This window comes from Acomys russatus, chromosome 5 (genome assembly GCF_903995435.1).
Source record: "Acomys russatus chromosome 5, mAcoRus1.1, whole genome shotgun sequence".
NCBI lineage: Eukaryota > Metazoa > Chordata > Mammalia > Rodentia > Muridae > Acomys > Acomys russatus.
The window spans coordinates 79,849,073-79,866,951 of NC_067141.1; the positions used below are offsets into that span (position 1 = coordinate 79,849,073).

A 17,879-nucleotide genomic window follows, 5' to 3' on the forward strand; every position below is an offset into this window, starting at 1 on the left:
CAGGCTGATAACCACTGGCCTAGGTATTCCTCCTTGTCCTGACCACCTGGCCTAGACTGTCTGTGGGTTTGATCCTGTCCAGTAGTCTGTAGCAAGCTGTTGTTTTCAACCTGTGGCCACTGGTTTCTTGAGTTGAAAGTTCTTGCCCTTATTTGGAATTGCTAGCACATCAAAAGAAATCCATGTAAATAATAAAAATAAGCAAAGATGGTTTGTAATAAGGAAGGGTATGCAAATACCCATCTCATTTGGTGAAACTTCCTAGGATTTGGGTACATGAATCACCCCCCACAAGGACAGCAGCCACTAGTTAAGCAAAGCTGGCTTGGTGCAAACTGGAGCCTCTGTCCAGATGTCAGCACTGTCATACCTGGGATGTAACAACATGGTACACATCCTAAGCTAAAGCTTTTCCTTTACCCAGCATTCACTGGGAAATCCAGAGTCTTCTGTCTGTTCCCTCTCTGTTCTCTTTTATGAGTAAGATGCTGTTCTTGAAGAGATGAGACATTGGGGATAAGGAGAAGCAGCTCTACTGCAGCTTTTCCTTCTGCCTTGAGCTTCTCCCCAGGCTTTGGCACAGCAGGACTTAGGTGTGCCAGTCTCCTGGGACTTCATTCACAGGAGTCACTGGCCCATCTCACACCTGCTTCCCAATAGTAGAACTAATGCTGTGGGCTTGGTGACCTCTTTTTGTTTCCACGGCTTGTTCTGCCTACAGAGTATTCTGTGATGTCAGGTCTTCCCAGCCCTCCATGGAGTCTCTGACAGTACTAGCCAGTGTCCTCTGTCTCATGGACTACCTGTGTGAGGATAAGTACCAGAACTGGCCTTTCCTAACTTCCTAGTCACTCTCTAAGAAAGAAAAGAAGCCAATGGCAAAGCTCAGCATTTGTGTTAAATTACTTGGAGGAGAGAGATGAGCTTACAATGGTCTGACCCAGAGAGACCAGACCAGACTACCCCAGCCTAGAGGTAGGAGGCAGACATCTTGTGGTACCTGGGCATGACTGTCACTAGAGGGTCAGCCCAGATGCAGTGTGTCTTTGCTGCCTGGAACGGCCATGCTCAGATGCCTGTTGTTTTCACCTTGCAGAGATCTGAAACCTGAAAACATCCTGCTGGATGATTATGGTAAGTCAGGGGCTGGACGATGGGACATTTTCTGATAAAGTGTCTGAGATTAATGTCCCAAGTTACCCAGTACAAGGGCCTGCAGAGACTCTCAGGAACGGAGGGGGTTGGGCCATGACCATGGGAAGGGATGGAGACCTATCGGGTAGAGGACCCCACTCCCTTTCCTTACTCCTGGGCCTGAGGGAGGCTTCTACCCTGACAGCTGACTCTGACATCAGAGCCAGTGTCAGTGACAGAGAATGCCAACTAAAGGCACTAACATGTAAAGGGTCTGGCTTACACTGAATGTCCACGCCACTTGTCCTGCTCCTTGTTCTATTTGTGAAGCAGAAACCCCAGGACTGTCCTGGCCACCGTGGGGAGGACTGTGAAGTGAGGGTTCTACATGACGGCCCACAGAAAGCAGCCTATTGACTCCAGCTAGTTGTGAACATGTCATTAGCTATCATTGTTATTTTCTCTTGGATGTGAACGTGTGGGTAGCAGCCCCTCACACAGTTCAATCTCTCTCACCTACAGAGTAGTTTTCTCATGTACCTGACTAGATTTTCCCATCTCCACAGAAGGGTAGGTGGCATTCAAGTGCCTATCTGGCACATAATAAGCCTGAGGTTCAGAGGAACCAGCCTGACCTTGGCAGTGGTGCTACCAAGTTTTCTGCATGTTCCTGGGACACACAACTCCCATCCCCCACTCTTTTGGTGACCAGAGGAGAGCTGTGTAGGGAGCACAGGGTCCTCTGAGAGTTTTGAGCCACAGTGTGTTCGTTGAACTACTCACACTGAAGTCCCGAGAGGCAGTCCTCTGCTGGTACTCACATACTCTCTTACTCATTTCTGTCAGACACCACTGAGCTGGAGGCCGTCTTAGCCACTCAGGCCAGACAGGCATTTATGTACAGGGCATGTGTTCCTTCCTGAATGTGAAACGGAGCCATGATCCTGCCTAGTAAGTGTGACAGAGGCAGAAGTAGAACACTCAGGGTTGTGCTGCCTGCGTCTGAGGGGCAGTTTGGACTCTGAGCTCATATTCCAGGCCAGGCTCTGTCCTTCTAATTTCTCCTTCTTTTTAAAGAGGAAAAAACAAAAACAAAAAAACAAAACAAAACAAAAAAACAAAAACAAGCTAATCAGGAAGGTGGGGAGTGGCTTTGCAAATTGCTTTACATTTTATCCCCTTAAGCAAATTGTTGTAAAATGTCAAGAACCTCATATTTTTTTCCGTGAAGCAATCCCAGAATCAGCCAGGACATTTTAAACTCTGTGACCTCAGTTTTCCAGGAAGCTCGTTGGGGTATTAAATGTGGCAGGTTGGCCAGTGGCCAGCCCTGTCCAAGCATTCTTGTGTGTCTTCATTAATGTTCCCCTTATTATGTGCAATTTCTACACATCTCACTTATTCTCTCCCATGGTCACATGGTCACCCTGAGAGAGCAGACTGAGGTCACATCTTCACTGGACAGGAGCCTCGAGAGTCTATGGACCACAGGAACTCATTGACCCTGCTGTCCCCAACAGGCCACATCAGGATCTCAGACCTGGGACTGGCTGTGAAGATCCCTGAGGGAGACCTTATCCGTGGCCGGGTAGGCACTGTTGGCTACATGGGTGAGTAATACCTTGTGCCCATCACACAGAGTGCCCCCTAAGGCCATCAACTCCTAAGTTCCCTGAGTCTCTTTGTGTTTTGCTGGTCAAAATTGCTGTGCCTTCCTCAGTCAGGTGGTACACTAGGAGCCAAGGTGTGACCTAAACTGAGTTCTCTGCAGTCCTCAACCAGAAACCCACGTAGGTCTCAAAAATAAGCCATCCTAGGGGTTCAGTGACCATATCCTGACACTGGCATTTCTAGGGGAGCCCTTGTTGAAATTAGGACCTACTTGAATGAGTTCTCTGGGGAGACCCCTGAGAAGAAAGAGGACATTAAGAGGGGCTCTAAAATTAGAGAAACCTGCCATGTTTCCAAGGTTCTAATTAGGGACTGCCCTGTCTCCTCCTCTCAGCCTTCTTCAAGACTAACATGCTGGGAAGAGACCGAGAGCTAAACTCTTAGAATCTCCTATCAGTTAGGAGCATCTCTTGCTTCCTTCTACATTCTGCTGTATATGTCCCCAGTTATATCCCCAGGGGAAGTAGGGGACCCCTGAAAGTTCTAGGCTTTGTCTCTGTTGCCCTCTGCCCAGGCCTGCACTTGCAGATGATGTGTAGCATTCGGTACATCCTCTTTGGTTCTTGAGGGCCCATACTACATAGCACTCGGCACCCTGTGGGATGTGTCCCTGACTGTATGTATATTTACTATGAGAATTCTGATAGTTAGATCTGACAGGTCTGAGAGATATATAGAAGATGGAGGGGTGTTGAGAGCATAGCACAAATGTCCTTGCAGCCACAGATCTCCAGAGAAACCAGGACTGTTAAACACACAGGATTGTCATTCCAATGGGAAAGATGAAAAACCTGTTCTTCCATTCAGAAAGCTGAGAATTGGAAGTGATTAACAGCCTCTGTTATCTGTTGGGTCGGGCCATATCAAGCTCCTACAACCAAGGCTGGAGGTGGCTAGTAATCTAAATGACTCTTATAGCCAGAGGATCCCCCAAGCCCCCACAACCAGGATCAGAGGTGGCTAATAGCCCAAATGACCTCTACGCTATCTGTGTGACTGAGACCAGGCCAGAACCTTAGGCCCTTAAGCTAGTACAGGTGGCCTATCTTTAGAACTCATCTTCTTGGAAGAAATGATGCTACCCAAAGTTGAGTGTCAATGTAATTATGTTTCTTGTGCACCGACTCTATTACACCAGGAAACTTTTTTTCCAAATTAAATACATTGGGAATAAACTGCCTATTATTAGACTCCCTGAAGGCTGATCCAGGTTGATGAAGTCAATCTGTACCATGTTTTCATTCTTATCTCTTTGCATGGTTCATTTTCCCTTATGACACCTGGAGGGACCCTCTCAGATGAAGGGTGGATAGATGGGTAGATGATGGAGAAATGGGTGATGGATATATGGCTGATGGATGGACAGATGGGCAGATGTATAGATATAGATAAACCTGTCCATGTACCTGCATGGAAATCTGTGTACACATTTGAACCCAGGTCCTTTGGAAGGACAGACGGTGTTCTTAACCACTGAGCCATCTCTCCAGCCCTCTGCTTACACATTTACATTGCTCTCCTTTTGGACAGTGCTGATTGCTTTGTCTATACACAGGCTCTATTGTGTGTCCACTGGTGCATATCATGTGTACATGCTTCTTATTCTGCATGACCTCAAGACATGTAACTGTCTCTTTTGTATGTCTGTGGTGAATCTCTGAGTCATTTTGTCAAAGTGGTAGGGAAGATACAGTAAAAGATTTTAGGAGATGATGGTGGTGGTGATAATATTATTTTATGTTTATGGGTGTTTTGCCCGCATGTATGTCTGTGTACCCTGTGGGTACTTAGTGCCCACAGAGGACAGAAGAGGGTATTGGATCCCCTGAAACTGGAATCACTTGCCTTGTGGGTTCTGGGAGTCAAACCCAGGTCCTCTGGAACAGCAGCCAGTTTGTGCTGTTAACTACTGAGCCATCTCTTCAACCCTGTCCCCCAGAAGATGATCCAAAGCCCAGGTAGATTGAATATAATCTTTAATTTAAGTGGAAACCCTTCTTACTTGAGATAAATATGTATTCAGTGTACGTTGTGTGTGGGAGCCCTGCCTGTCAATGGGGACAAAGCATTGAAAACCGTGTTGTGTTCTATCTGAGGAGACATTTTCATACACCATACTCAGAGTTCTGAAGCCATTGTCAGACTTGGGCACAGTGAAGCCCCATCAAGGAAGGCTTTCTGGACAAAATAGTGTTTGCACACCTGCTGGATTGCAGTTGGAGGCTGAAAGGAAGGGAGCTCCAGCCTAAAACTCCAGTCCTTTTGTGAGAATGGTGTCACTGTTGGGTACCACTGGGATGAGGAGGAGGAGTGTGGCCTGTGTGCTTAGGCTGCATTCTGCTGCCAGCTGTTCCTCACTCTCTCCCCTCCTTCTGTCCTCAGCCCCAGAAGTCTTGAACAACCAGAGATACGGCCTGAGCCCTGACTACTGGGGCCTGGGCTGCCTCATTTATGAGATGATTGAGGGCCAGTCACCATTTCGAGGCCGCAAGGAGAAGGTGAAGCGGGAAGAGGTGGATCGCCGGGTGCTGGAGACTGATGAGGTCTACTCCCCCAAGTTCTCTGAGGAGGCCAAGTCCATCTGCAACATGGTGAGCTCCTGGTGAGCCAGATGCTGCCCAGCGGTGGCTCCAGCCTGGGTCTAGAACACTGGACAGGCTGAAAGGACAGAAACAGTACATAAAAGTGGGTAGTACGGCCCTCCACGGCAGATTGGCTGGTGCTCCTTGATGTGAGTGAGATGGTCAGAAAGGAATTAGGGGAAGCCTAGCATATTGGGCAGGATACCCCATGAATCAAGGAATGGGGGCCAAGGTAAACACCCACGAAAGTATGTAGCTTTGTGAAGAAGTCAGTAAAGAATAAGGATAATGGCCTAAGTTGTTTTTTTTTTTTAATTTTTTAATTTTTAATTTATGTGCCTTGGTGTAGGGGTATCAGATCTTGGAGTTACAGACAGTTGTGAGCTGCCATATGGGTGCTGGGAACTGAACCAGGGTCCTTTGGAAGAGCAAGCAGTGCTCTTAACAACTGAGCCATCTCTCCAGCCCCAAGCCTAAGTTGGTTTACAAGCAAGTTTCTACCCTTGAACTTGGGCCTCCTGCTGCCTCAGCTCTGGATTCTAGGCACTGGATTGAGGGCAAGAACTGCAAGATGGGTATTGATGTTCTTGAAGTCTTTGAACATATTCTCATAGTTTTCTGTCCCCTCCATGGAACAATGGTCACCGCTCAGGCTCTGTATGACAACATCTGTGGATAGGCAGCATACACAGTGAGGAAGTTAGACTGGCTGGAATGGATGGGGGCTAGGTATGGATACCGAACAGCTAGAGAAAGGAAGGAGTGGTAGGAGCCAGAAGGTCCTCTCTGGAATGCTGTCTCTCCTCTCAGCCTTGGTGGAGACCATGTTCCATAGCTGGTCCTTAGGTCCTTCCTTTGACAGTGTGGAGTCAGCTACTTCCTGTTCTTGTCTGGCTCCCAGGCTCCCAAGTGTCTCTGATGCCAAGCCTATGGGGACAGGAAGGACCAGAGTGCCTAGCTCCAACACACTTGCAAGCCCATAGGCTACCTTCCCCTGGTGCCATACTGCACCTGGGTCATAGAGACGTCCAGCCTGAAAGGGGCCTCTCCTCTCATCTCTGAGAGTGGCCCTGGGGCAGGTTCAAGTGTATACACACAAATAGCCCAGGGTGGAGATTAGGGAAACTTGAAGGGAAGTAGCTAAGTGATTACATTCAGAGAGCCAGGGAACCCTGGGGCTTAGCTACCCCACCCCCAGGGAAGCCCTTTCCGGCAATCACCCCTGCTTGGCCAGTTCTGTGTCGTAGACTCAGAGAATTAAGCAAATATGACCCCTACTTCTAGCACCACCATCACGATCACCACCATCCAAATTCCCCACAATTCTCCTCTTCAACCCCATGCTTTGAGCTGGAGCTCTTGCTATAACCAGGGCCACTGCTGTCCCTCTCCTGCCCTCTTGTGGCCACGGAGGGAAAAGTGTTGGCTAAGCCTTACGCTCTGCTCTGTGGCTAAAGTCCCAAATGATTGAGCCCTCATCTTTGCCACATGAAAGCATCACCAGAAACCTCAAGTCTTCCTCTCTCTTCTCTTGGGTTCTTGGATTCTGATCTGGACCTCATCCTGTTTGTAATTCAGGGCATCTCAGTCTGGCCACTCTGCTCTTACTCGGCTAACAGGTGCTGACTCAGGCCAGTGTAGTGCCTGACCTGTAAATAATGGAGGCAGCTTCCCAAAGAGCAGCGAAGTTGTTCTCCACCCCTTCTTAACAGCCATGCCCCTTGAAGTCTAGAAGTTCGTGCAGCCAACTTCCTTGTCCCTTGGCTGTAATTTGAAGCTGAGTCCCTTGCTGAGTCCCATCTCTGTACCTTTTCCACCCCCCCCCCCTTGGGTCCTCCAGCCATTTGAATGTCCCAGTTATTCTAGATCACATGTAGTCCACACATAGAGACTCCACTCTGCCTTCTCCCACCCCACCCACACCTTCTTTCATGTTAGCATACACTTGATATCATGCTTGCAAACTGGTGACACCGCAGGTGGATGTTTTGTTCCACTTGTATGTTCCACTAGTGTTTCAGAAATAGTCAAATGAAGAGATTTCATACAAAGAAACCTGATTTTCTAGCACTTCTTTTGCAATGCAAAAGTCTTGTTTATCTGTCATTCCTTCCTAGTAGTAGCTGATAAGCAACCCAGCCCTACCTCTCATTTTTTCTTTTATCATCTTATCCTTGATGATGCTACCACTTAGCCAGCAGTGTAGTCTCTCAGGGCTGCAGGGACAGGCTCAGCCGCTGCTCAGCCACTGCTCAGCCACTGCACAGCCTTGCTTCTTTGGTGTTTCTTACAATAGATAGAGCATAGCTCAGTTACTTACATCTGGAAAAGAGAAACTCAGGGCCAGAGATGGCTCAACAGGCAAAGCATTTTAAAAATGTAATCCTGGTGACCTGAGTTCAAATCCTGTGACCCATGTGACGGGTAAAGGGACAAATTGACTCCACAAAGCTGTCCTTTGACCTCCATACACATCCTGTGGCACATATACCCACACACAATAATAATAACAACAACAACAACATTGTAAAACACAATAAAAAAGAAAAGAGAAACCCAGATGTGGGCAAACCTGAGCCACCAGCCTGATAGTGTACCACAAGGCAACTGAGAACATGACTTAGTTTTACGAAGATGTGATCTGGTCCCCGCTCTGGTGCCACTTCAGTTCTTCTAATTGGGAATACATCCCCCTCCAGACTGAATTTAGGAGGTAGCACTGGGGAGGCTGGAGGAGGGACACTTGGAAGAACTACTGCCACAAATGCTCTCTTGCCCTTATGGCCCAATCTTCCATCATGGGCCTCATGGGACTCTCTTGTCACAGCTACTCACCAAAGACTCGAAGCAGAGACTGGGCTGCCAGGAGGAGGGGGCTGCCGAGGTCAAGAGGCATCCCTTCTTCAGGAACATGAACTTTAAGCGCCTGGAGGCTGGGATGTTGGACCCTCCCTTCGTTCCAGATGTGAGTAGCCACCACTGCTCCCAGCAGCTCTAAAGTCGTCTCTCCCAGCCATGTTTTCTATCAGACCCAGAGTTGTGCTTCACACAGTGCCTCAAGTTAGCCTATCCAGCTGACTTCTGGAGGGCCAAGTTGCCCCTTCCTACATCTGGCTACTTGGTGGCAATGGTACAGATCTCGATATCAGAATGTACAGATGGGGGCTTGAGCCCTAGATCCCCACACTGCTTGTCCAGAGACTTAGATACTCTTTCCAGTATAGGGGCCTAGACAACCTTTGGGTCCTCTTCTGTCCAAGACACCTCCCTTCCCTGAACCTGCCAGAGATATTGAAGGTTGAAATAAGACCAAAATGGGAAATGCTGTTATGAGGATCACCACATTCAGTTTGGTTTAACTGAGCATCTACTGTCCAGTTAAATTAGAATTATCCCTGGAAATGCGCCACTGATATGGATAGCTCAGGTTCACACTCAGCTCACCCACAAAGGGAGCCCCACACAGTAATGTCTTCTTGTGCTTCTGCATTTTCAAAGTCACCTCAGATTAAGGACCCTTGTTGGAACCTGGAAGATGAGCCAAGAACTGTGGAAGCTACGGGAACACTGGGGATGGGAATTGCCTTGTTTCAGCTCATGAAAGCTGGCAGATGTGGTACACATCTCTTCCCAGCCCCCTGCTCAGTCACCTTAGGATAAGAGGTCTGCAGTAGACCATGCTGGGAATATTGACACCATAGCAATTGGCAAATAATACAAATCAGCTTTCCAAAACCTCTCTCCCAGAACCAGTTGCTAACCATTTATTAGCACAGCACTAAAAAAGTGAGGAATAGTCATTGCATCTTTGGCATCCTCTTGTAGGTGAAGGTTCCATGATCATCAGGGTAGGAGGGCAGCAGCAGATGTGGGGAGTTGGGACTAGCTGCTGGATGCTGAACAGTGTCCACAGTCACCCACTGGAGACCCCTGTACCCAGGTGTGGCGTCCATATCATAGGTCTGACCAGGGAATTAGGAAGATTGTCAGTAAGTGCTGCAAACTCCACATGAGAGGAAGTTCAGCAGTTGGTGCAGGAAATTCCAATCATAGCAGTGACCCTCAAAACTGGTTGCCCATTTGTAATCACTTAGGGAGAAAGAAAGTACTGATCCTGGCCTGAGGACATTGCTCAATTGGTAGAATGCTTCCCTAGCATGAGTGGAATACGGGGTTTGATCCCTAGCACCATACTAACCAGGTGTGATAGTACACACCTATAATCCCAGCAAGTAGAAGTAAAAGCAGAAGGATCAGAAATTCAAATTTATCCTTAGCTATATTGCATGTTTGAAAGGCCATCTTGAGCTGCATGAGATCCTATCTCCAAAAGTGGGGGAGAACAGCTGAGGAAATGGCTCATCAGTAAAGTGCTTGAATTGCTAGCATGAGAACATGACGTTGGATTTGTGCTTGTAATACCATCACTGAGGTGTACGGTGTTCCTACGGATGGCACTCAAGGTACCCTAGTACGCTGCCCCACAAGAAATACCAATCTTGTACCCAGGTTCCTAATGGTCTTGGACCAAATCTGGTCCATCAGAAGTTTTCAAGTTTTGTTTGTTGTTTGGTAGATGTTTTTAAGTTTGTTGAAAGCTATGGTACAGCCCCTGCTTAGCATCCCTAGAGAATGTCTACAGTAACAGCAAGGACACAGCAGTTGTAGGCTGGGACTTGCCAAAAGAACTACAGCCATCCTCCTGGCCTTGGGCTGCCTATTGCTATGTGATGGGGTAAGCTCACTCATGACGCAGGATGTGTTTCTCAGCCTCTCCACATGCTCCAGGCTCCATACCAGGCTCCAGGAGATGCGTGATGAATAGGACACTGAGTTATTTCTGCTATGGAAACCTCAGTCTGAAGAAGTGAAATGTCAGCAAACACCTCTTAGGTAAAAGTGGGGATTAGAAGTCCCAGGAAAAGAATGGGAGGTGAGAGGTAGTAGAGGCTGAAAGAAAGATCTTCCAGGTCACGGAGGAATGTATGGGAGGCAGCATCTCTGGTAATCAGTGCAGCCAGCCGTCTAGAACTGTCTTCAGTTTTTTAGCACCAAAAGTCTTATGTTCTGAACAGGCAGGGAGAGTTGGTCACCCTGAGTATGACAAAGCCCCTACTAGGCTTCAGTATTCCTCAGTGTCCTGTATAGAGGTGAACATTTCCCTCCCCCTGTTCTACAGTACCCTATGGTCCACATGGCATATGCTCCCTGTTCTGGGCAGCTGAGGCCCTTTGCATATCACTGGGGTAGGTGTGAGGGAAGATTGTAGGCCCTAGAAAGTGAAGACCGTTATAGACTCTTGAAGGTGACCTGCCCCTATCTTATCTGCTCCCAACCACTCATTCGTAGTTCTCTCACCTTCAAGTCTTAGCCACATTCATATCCCATAGTCAGTATTACTGGCTTAATTATTTTTACTTCACTTGACTTTTCTCAAAACTGAAATAAATTTATTTGAAAAGAAAACTGCTCTAAGAAAATAATAGCTATATGATGGTAGGCTTTAGTTTGTTAAGATAAACTTTTATCAGCACAGATTTTTTTTTTCAGCAATAACTGAAAAGACTTTATTTCAAGGAAAATATACAGCAAAACAGAACTTGAAGGTGTAGTTTAGAAGATACAGAAAAGGGCTGGAGAGATGGCTCAGTGGTTAAGAGCACTGTCTGCTCTTCCAGAGGTTCTGAGTTCAATTCCCAGCAACCACATGGTGGTTCATAACCATCTATACTGGGATCTGATGCCCTCTTCTGGCAGGCAGGTGTACATGCAGATAGAGCACTCATACAGAAAATAATAAATGAAAAAAAATTTAAAGTTAAAAAAAAAAAGAAGATATAGAAAAGCAAAATCACCAGAAAAGCTGCTGAAATGTTGATGGCTTCTCGCTAGATAGAGGAGAGGGAGTGGTCTGGCCCTTAACCTTGCCCACCTTTCCTGATTTAGAGAATCTTGACCCTATGAAGGCTGGGCCCAGGAACCCCATTTTCCAATTTCTTCCTTCTTGGAGTTTAGCAAGGTTTGTCTTATGTCTCAAGCTTCCAAGACACAGAAGATAGTGTGGAGGAGGGAAAATCATATCTCTTACTTCCAGTGTCTTCCCTCAATGCCTGAAGAATTCTCAACCCATCTTTTAGTATTTGTTGATTCCAAAGAGACGAACCCCATGGAACTGGGGCAGCTTAGGCAGCAGCATGCTGAGGCAGTGTTGATGAGGAAGTGAGCAGCATCATACTTGGTGAGAAGGCTGGCCAGAAAGTAGAGTACAGTAGGAGAGATGCTGAGGAACTTTTGGGAGGAGGTAAACTGTAGTCCATAGTCCATAGTCCATCTGCTCCCAATGTGTCAAAAGCCGAGCCTTTCCTTGGTCAGGGGTCTCAAAGGGTGTCCCCGAAGATACACATTGCCTGCCAGCTTCAGGACACTGTCCGGTTTGGGGCACAGCGTCTCCAGGAAGTGGCCCCATTACATAAAATTTTATCAGTACAGAAAATATTTATCTGTGCGTCTCTGAGGGCCTGAACACCTCCCATGGCCAGCTACATGGGTTTGGCATGTGTAGTCATTCTGGCCCTATTTGACTCAATGCCCCATTAATTGTTGTTTTAAAACTTTAATACTTTCTGAGTAGGAGACCATGAGTTTTTGTTTTATCTTGACCTTGTAAATAATGCAGCTGGTCCTAATGCCACCTGACTCATTCTCCCCAGTCATGAAGACTGAGAAGAAGAGGTGCAGCCACACAATGAGGTCCTCAACCTACTTCTGCCATTGCTCATCCACCTTTCAGGAGTTTGTCCTAGCTGTGTGGCTTCAAACCACATACTCATGCATTGCATATAAAGAATGAGAAACGTTAGAAAATGTTGAGGCCTAAGCCCTGGGCTGGAGCCTCTTAAGGGATCACAGTCTCTGTCAAGCTTGTACAGTGACTCATGACCCTTTAATTAGCTGGTATCTGTGCTAGGCCCTAGGCCAAGCCTGAGGAGCCTGCATAGAAACAGCCTCTATCTCTAGATAGACACACTTTGCTCAACCTAGTGTCACCCCTAAAGTTCACACTTCCATACCCTAGGTTTCTACAACCTGCCCTCCTAGAGGGCAGAACCCAGCCAAGTTGGCTTCTGTGTGTATGTGGAATAGGCATCCAACTAGTGCTGGATGGACAGTTGAGGACAAGCAGGGCCACCATTGTCACAGCAGCTTATACTCAACACAGCAGTAACACTCAGCAGTACTATGGCCCAGGTGTTTGCATTACCCCCATTTGCAGGAGGAAAACTAAGGCCCTGACACGTGTGGCTTTTTCCAAGGCTCCGAAGCTTCACACTGGGCAGTACTGATTGTCCTGCATGAGGAGACGCAACAAAATCCTGCCAGGGCTGTGCCGTGTACTCCACAAGCTGTCTTCTCTTTATGGCTCTGAGGCAGAGTCCCTCTGGTGCTTTTGCTCTGGTGCTGGATCCACAGCTCCCATTCTCTGTAGAGGAATGGACCATAAATCTCAAACTGTGATCATTGCAACCCCTCATCCAAAAGAGAGCATATATGAAACAGTGCTACCTTCCTGATGCTGTAGGCTTCCTGGTGGCCAAGACAGCTGATGGGCGAAGTGCCCAGAGATTCCAGAAAGCGTGAAATTAGACACAGAGGTAACCTCTCATTCACTTGGACCTACCTAGAAAGAGGCCACAGGTCTGTGTGTAAAGCTGTGGTAAGAAGGAGCTCTGGGCTGCGCATCTGGCCACCCCCAGCTCTCCTTTCATGAGAACCAGGTCCCCTTGGAGGATCTGAGAGAGGGAAGCTCAGATCTGAGGACCCAAATGGTGAGAAGCTCGGGAAGATGACCCCACTGCTCTCCATCAATAACCTAAGGGCCAGGCGTGGGGACCTGGCAGCCACAGGGAGAGCCCATGTGATGGAGCCCTCTGTCTCTTGTAGCCCCGGGCTGTGTACTGCAAGGATGTGCTGGACATTGAGCAGTTCTCCACTGTGAAAGGTGTAAATTTGGACCATACGGATGATGACTTCTACTCCAAGTTCTCCACAGGCTCTGTGCCCATCCCATGGCAAAATGAGGTGGGCAGAACATACCACCAGCTTTTCTCCAAGAGGAATGGGTAGTCAGAGAAAATGGAAGTGCAAGAGGGATAGAAGAGCCACTGGGTATGGGGCAGAGATGGCTCTGGGGTGGGTGTAGACGCCAAAAATGTATCTGAGAGAGAACACATAGTGAAAGCAGCAAGGTGCCTTCCCAGGAGGTCTGCTTGAAATAGAAGGAAAAATAGTGTGCTTTCTGGAGGTACAAGCATCAAATTGAGGAAGTCAGCTGATCAGAATGCTATAAGGGATAATGGTCAAGTAAGGTATAAAGAGATGGGCTGGAGGGGGAAGAGTGTGCCTCTGGTGGATTCTGCTCTTAGTGGAGTTCCCCAGCAACTTACAGAGGAGCCTTGTTGGAGGAGGGGGCAGAGCCAGCAGACAGGGTTAATGTCTCAGGGGGAGGCCCCACACGGTAACGGTGGTATTTCTGTTTTGCTTCTCCAGATGATAGAGACAGAATGCTTTAAGGAGCTGAATGTGTTTGGACCCAATGGTACCCTCTCACCAGACCTGAACAGAAGTCAGCCTCCAGAACCACCAAAGAAAGGGCTGTTCCACAGACTCTTCAGGCGTCAGGTGAGAGAGTCAGCCTGGCCTTAGCTCTAGGACTCCAGACCACTCCCATACACCAGAGCTTCAGAATGCTCTGTGCCATATGGCTTGGGAACTTGGAATTGTTAGCTTGTCCAAAACCCCAACATCCCTGTTGGTGATGGAATCCTCTTCCGGCAGAAAGGACAGGATCCCATGTCAACACTGTTGACATGGAGAAGCTGGTTCTTGTCACAGGGCTGTACTACATACTGAAGAATGCTGAACAACATTACCAACCTCTACCCACTAGACACAGAGGTAAACCCAGCTCAGCGTCTCTTCTCAAAATGGTCACCACTAAATGTCCCTTGTGGGGCAAAACTACCTCAGACTGGGAACACTGTCGCATTGTTCAGTACCCACCCCCTTCCCACTACTAGCTAGCAGCCTAAAGAGTTTTCTCCCTGGGAATAGACTGTTTTTTTCCCCTCAAAGCTTATCCCTGAAGTAAGGACTGATATGGACCAAATGGAAAAACAGCCCTGGGGAAGATCTGATGAGCCAGATTGTAAGAACCCAGAAGCTCCACTCCACAGTTACAAAGGCAGCTGCAGTTGCACCTTCTTGGCCTGGGCCATGATTCCCACCTTAGAGCTTGAGAGCCTCTCTCTACTTGTCTCTGGCCCCAGGTGCACCTGTGGTCTCTTGACCTGAAGTCTTAACTCTTTCCCTCAGGTAGCGGGGATTAAGGTGATTTTTTTCAGAGGTGCAATATGGATGAGACACTCCACACCCTGGCTTCCACCCAACAACTCATTCATTCTATCACTGTATCTTAGGCATCTTCCGTGTACCAGGAGAGGGGACACCCAAGGGCACCCTTGTGAAGTGTGAACACGTGTGTGCTTCCATTGCCCTATTTCAGTTAAGGAAACTGAGGCTGAGAGAAGCCAAAGAACTTAACCCTAGGTCACACATCTGGTGACCCCACAGGATATCTGTTATCTGTGACGCAGGGCAGGAAGCATCTTCAGGCTTGTGGGAAGTGCAGACTGAGCTCCGCCCCCCCCTTGCCAAGTTTGTGTGTTTTCTATAAGAACTTCATGTAAGTTTCATATCCTACTCTGTAATATGTTCATGTGTTTATAATACAATGAAATGTTTAAAGGTTTCCATCAAGTAAAACTACAAGTTCTAGAAAGAAATTACCCTTTTCCTCTGCTCAGATTTAGGCTTTCTTAATTCCATGGACCTTCCCAGGTACCAGACCAAACCCTCTGCTCCAGGAGCAGCCTGTAGACTCAGGTCTGCTGGGGAGAATGCAAAAAAGCAAAGAGAAGCAGGTTGGAACATTCTGGATTCTTCTTCCCCTACTTCCATAGCTACCATTACTATAGTATCCATGGGCTTTGAATTTACCAAGAACTGACTCTCTCCTTTCTTCTCCCCAGCATCAGAACAATTCCAAGAGTTCACCCACTCCTAAGACTGGTTGTAACCACCGCATAAATTCAAACCACATCAATTCAAACTCCACTGGAAGCAGCTAGTTTCAGCTCTGGCCTTGAAGTCAGAACCAGCTCAGACCCTTCTCCTTGGAAGCAGAACTTGTAACCAATGGAGCTTCCACTGTGTCTGGGAGGCCAGGAGTGCTCCCCTGGGAACCAGGATAGGACACTGTTCACCCCAACAAGCCTCCAAGTTTCTCAAAGAAATCTCCACTCAGGTCTGTTTTCCAAGGTGGCCCCAAGCTGGGGTGGACTAGAATTGTCCTTGTTGGACACTGCAATAGAAACCCAATGGGATAAGACAGCTTGCACGGATTTTAATAGCATCCTCAGTAGAACGGAATTTTGTCTTTATTATTTTTAAAGGAAAGTTTTGTAAATTTCTCTATCGTCTCTGTTTACATTTTGTATATTTGTATTTAAATGAAAGTCAGACTTTGAGGGTGTATATTTTCTGTGCAGCCACTGTTAAGCCATGTGTTTTAAGACATTTTAGATGGGGGGATGGTGGTTTATAAAAAATGTGATTCTAGACTTCCAGAGCCTCAAAAGAGAAAATGTTTTTATTAAATGTAGAAAATGTTTCACCTTTTACCTTTAAAGTCCTGATTGTATCTACCTGCATTCATCTCTCTAACCTCTCCCCTCAGTATTGCTATCACTCTCCTGGTGACTTGTAATAATCTGAATGAAATCCCAAAATGCACTTGGGACATCCCCCCCACCCCCACCCAAACAGTCTCTGTGAGCTATAACGTCATTGGTAAGAGTACTTTTATGGGCAGGCATTTGACATTGCCGTTTCACTTGGCCTCCTGATACAGGGTGTCCAGCATGCAGGACAAGAAATCTTAAATCACTGAGCTAGAGCTCTTGGCTGCTAAAGCCAGTGGTTTTCAAGAGGTTTCTGTTGTAGCTGGGAGTTTCTGTTACATATTATTTTTAGGAGTTTGTACTGATGATAATGACCAGTCATAGAAATTCTAGTGTTCACAGCCATGGGACTATGGAGAAGTTGAACTGGGGTCCATTCTGAGTGCTTACCTTCAAGCCTGTGTAGGCCTTGGCTGGTCAGTAAAATGGTCACCAGATCATGGCCCCACATATTTGTTGGCTTATGTGACATGAAGGCAGTCATCTCTCCAGAAAAATAAGATGCCTGAGAGGAAACCCAGGCACCGGTGAAGTGTAAGACAATCTTATTGTCACTTTTCCAGGAGAGCTGGGCCAGAGTCACTCCAATAAGACTACTTGATGGACTAACCTTTACATCCCTAAGGAGTCGCTGCCCAGCCCCTGATATCCCAGGAGATGACAAGGTGCAGATCTACCCTCACCTTCCCACCAGAACAGAGTGAGCAGCCCTGGGAGGCTGAGGCTCTGAGTAAGACTCTGCCTCAAAACTTGTCTCAGCCACCAATTACTGGGGTTTCTTGCAGGGTGAACCAGGTGCTACCTGAATCATATCCTGTTAAAATGCAGACTCCTGGGCCACACCCCAAGCTTAATCTCTGATCCCAAGTTCTCCTATGGTTCACTGCTATAAAAGAACCTGGCCTTTGGGACCCATCGTCCTGAAGTCATTTGACCATGAGAAAGAAAACAGCCAGGTTCCATGGAGCAAGATTAACTTCAAGCCTGCTTCTGAACTTTCCTTGGGCTGAGCATGAAGCAAACACAAATGACCAAATCTAGGTTCTGCTGGGGACCAGGACTGACGCTTCTTCCTGGAGGAAAAGAAGAATTGTCATCCTCCTGGGATGGTTGTAAGCCTCAGCCACAGACACCCCCTGCCTCCTCCTCTACACAGGTTTGTTCCTATTTCCACCCACAGCCATTGGCCCTTGTCTAGTGGGAAACTCTTAGGAGGCGTTATCTCCTTAGGCTTCCGAGTCAAGACAATGTCTGTTTGCAGTAGAGAATCCCCAGGAAGCTAAAAAGAGAATGCAAGTCTGGCCTCCATGTCTTCCCGTCATCAGGTCCTGAAAGGCCTGTGCATGGAAATGCACCTGAGTGCCTGCAGGAGGTAAGGGCAGTCACGTGATTCAGTCTTTCAGTTTGTTTTGGCCCACTCATGGTTTCATAGCAAGAGAACAGTACCAGAAAACCAGCCCTCCTCCCTGACTGAGTCTTCCTCTTGCCTTTGTTTCTATAGCTGCATTTTTAGACATTTTTGTTTGTTTAATGAAAATGAAGCCGGGCATGGTGGTGCACACCTTTATTCCCAGCACTTGGGAGGCAGAGGCAGGCGGATCACTGTGAGTTCAAGTCCAGTCTGCTCTACAAAGCGAGTCCAGGACAGCCAAGGCTACACAGAAAAACCCTGTCTCGAACCACCCCCCCCAAA

The 17,879-nt window shown here is 47.5% G+C and overlaps 1 protein-coding gene across 1 annotated transcript in view; it reads left to right on the top strand.

Moving 5' to 3' along the window:
• Grk5 (G protein-coupled receptor kinase 5) overlaps positions 1 to 16,257 on the top strand; it is a 188,291-nt gene extending 172,034 nt beyond the window's left edge. Inside the window, exons 10-16 of the mRNA XM_051146878.1 lie at positions 1,097 to 1,134; positions 2,655 to 2,744; positions 5,188 to 5,396; positions 8,215 to 8,352; positions 13,329 to 13,466; positions 13,935 to 14,066; positions 15,476 to 16,257. Of these exons, the coding sequence (XP_051002835.1) occupies positions 1,097 to 1,134; positions 2,655 to 2,744; positions 5,188 to 5,396; positions 8,215 to 8,352; positions 13,329 to 13,466; positions 13,935 to 14,066; positions 15,476 to 15,574 (844 nt within the window). The 3' untranslated portion in view covers positions 15,575 to 16,257. The remainder of the gene's footprint in view (positions 1 to 1,096; positions 1,135 to 2,654; positions 2,745 to 5,187; positions 5,397 to 8,214; positions 8,353 to 13,328; positions 13,467 to 13,934; positions 14,067 to 15,475) is intronic.
• Positions 16,258 to 17,879: the final 1,622 nt, after the last annotated feature.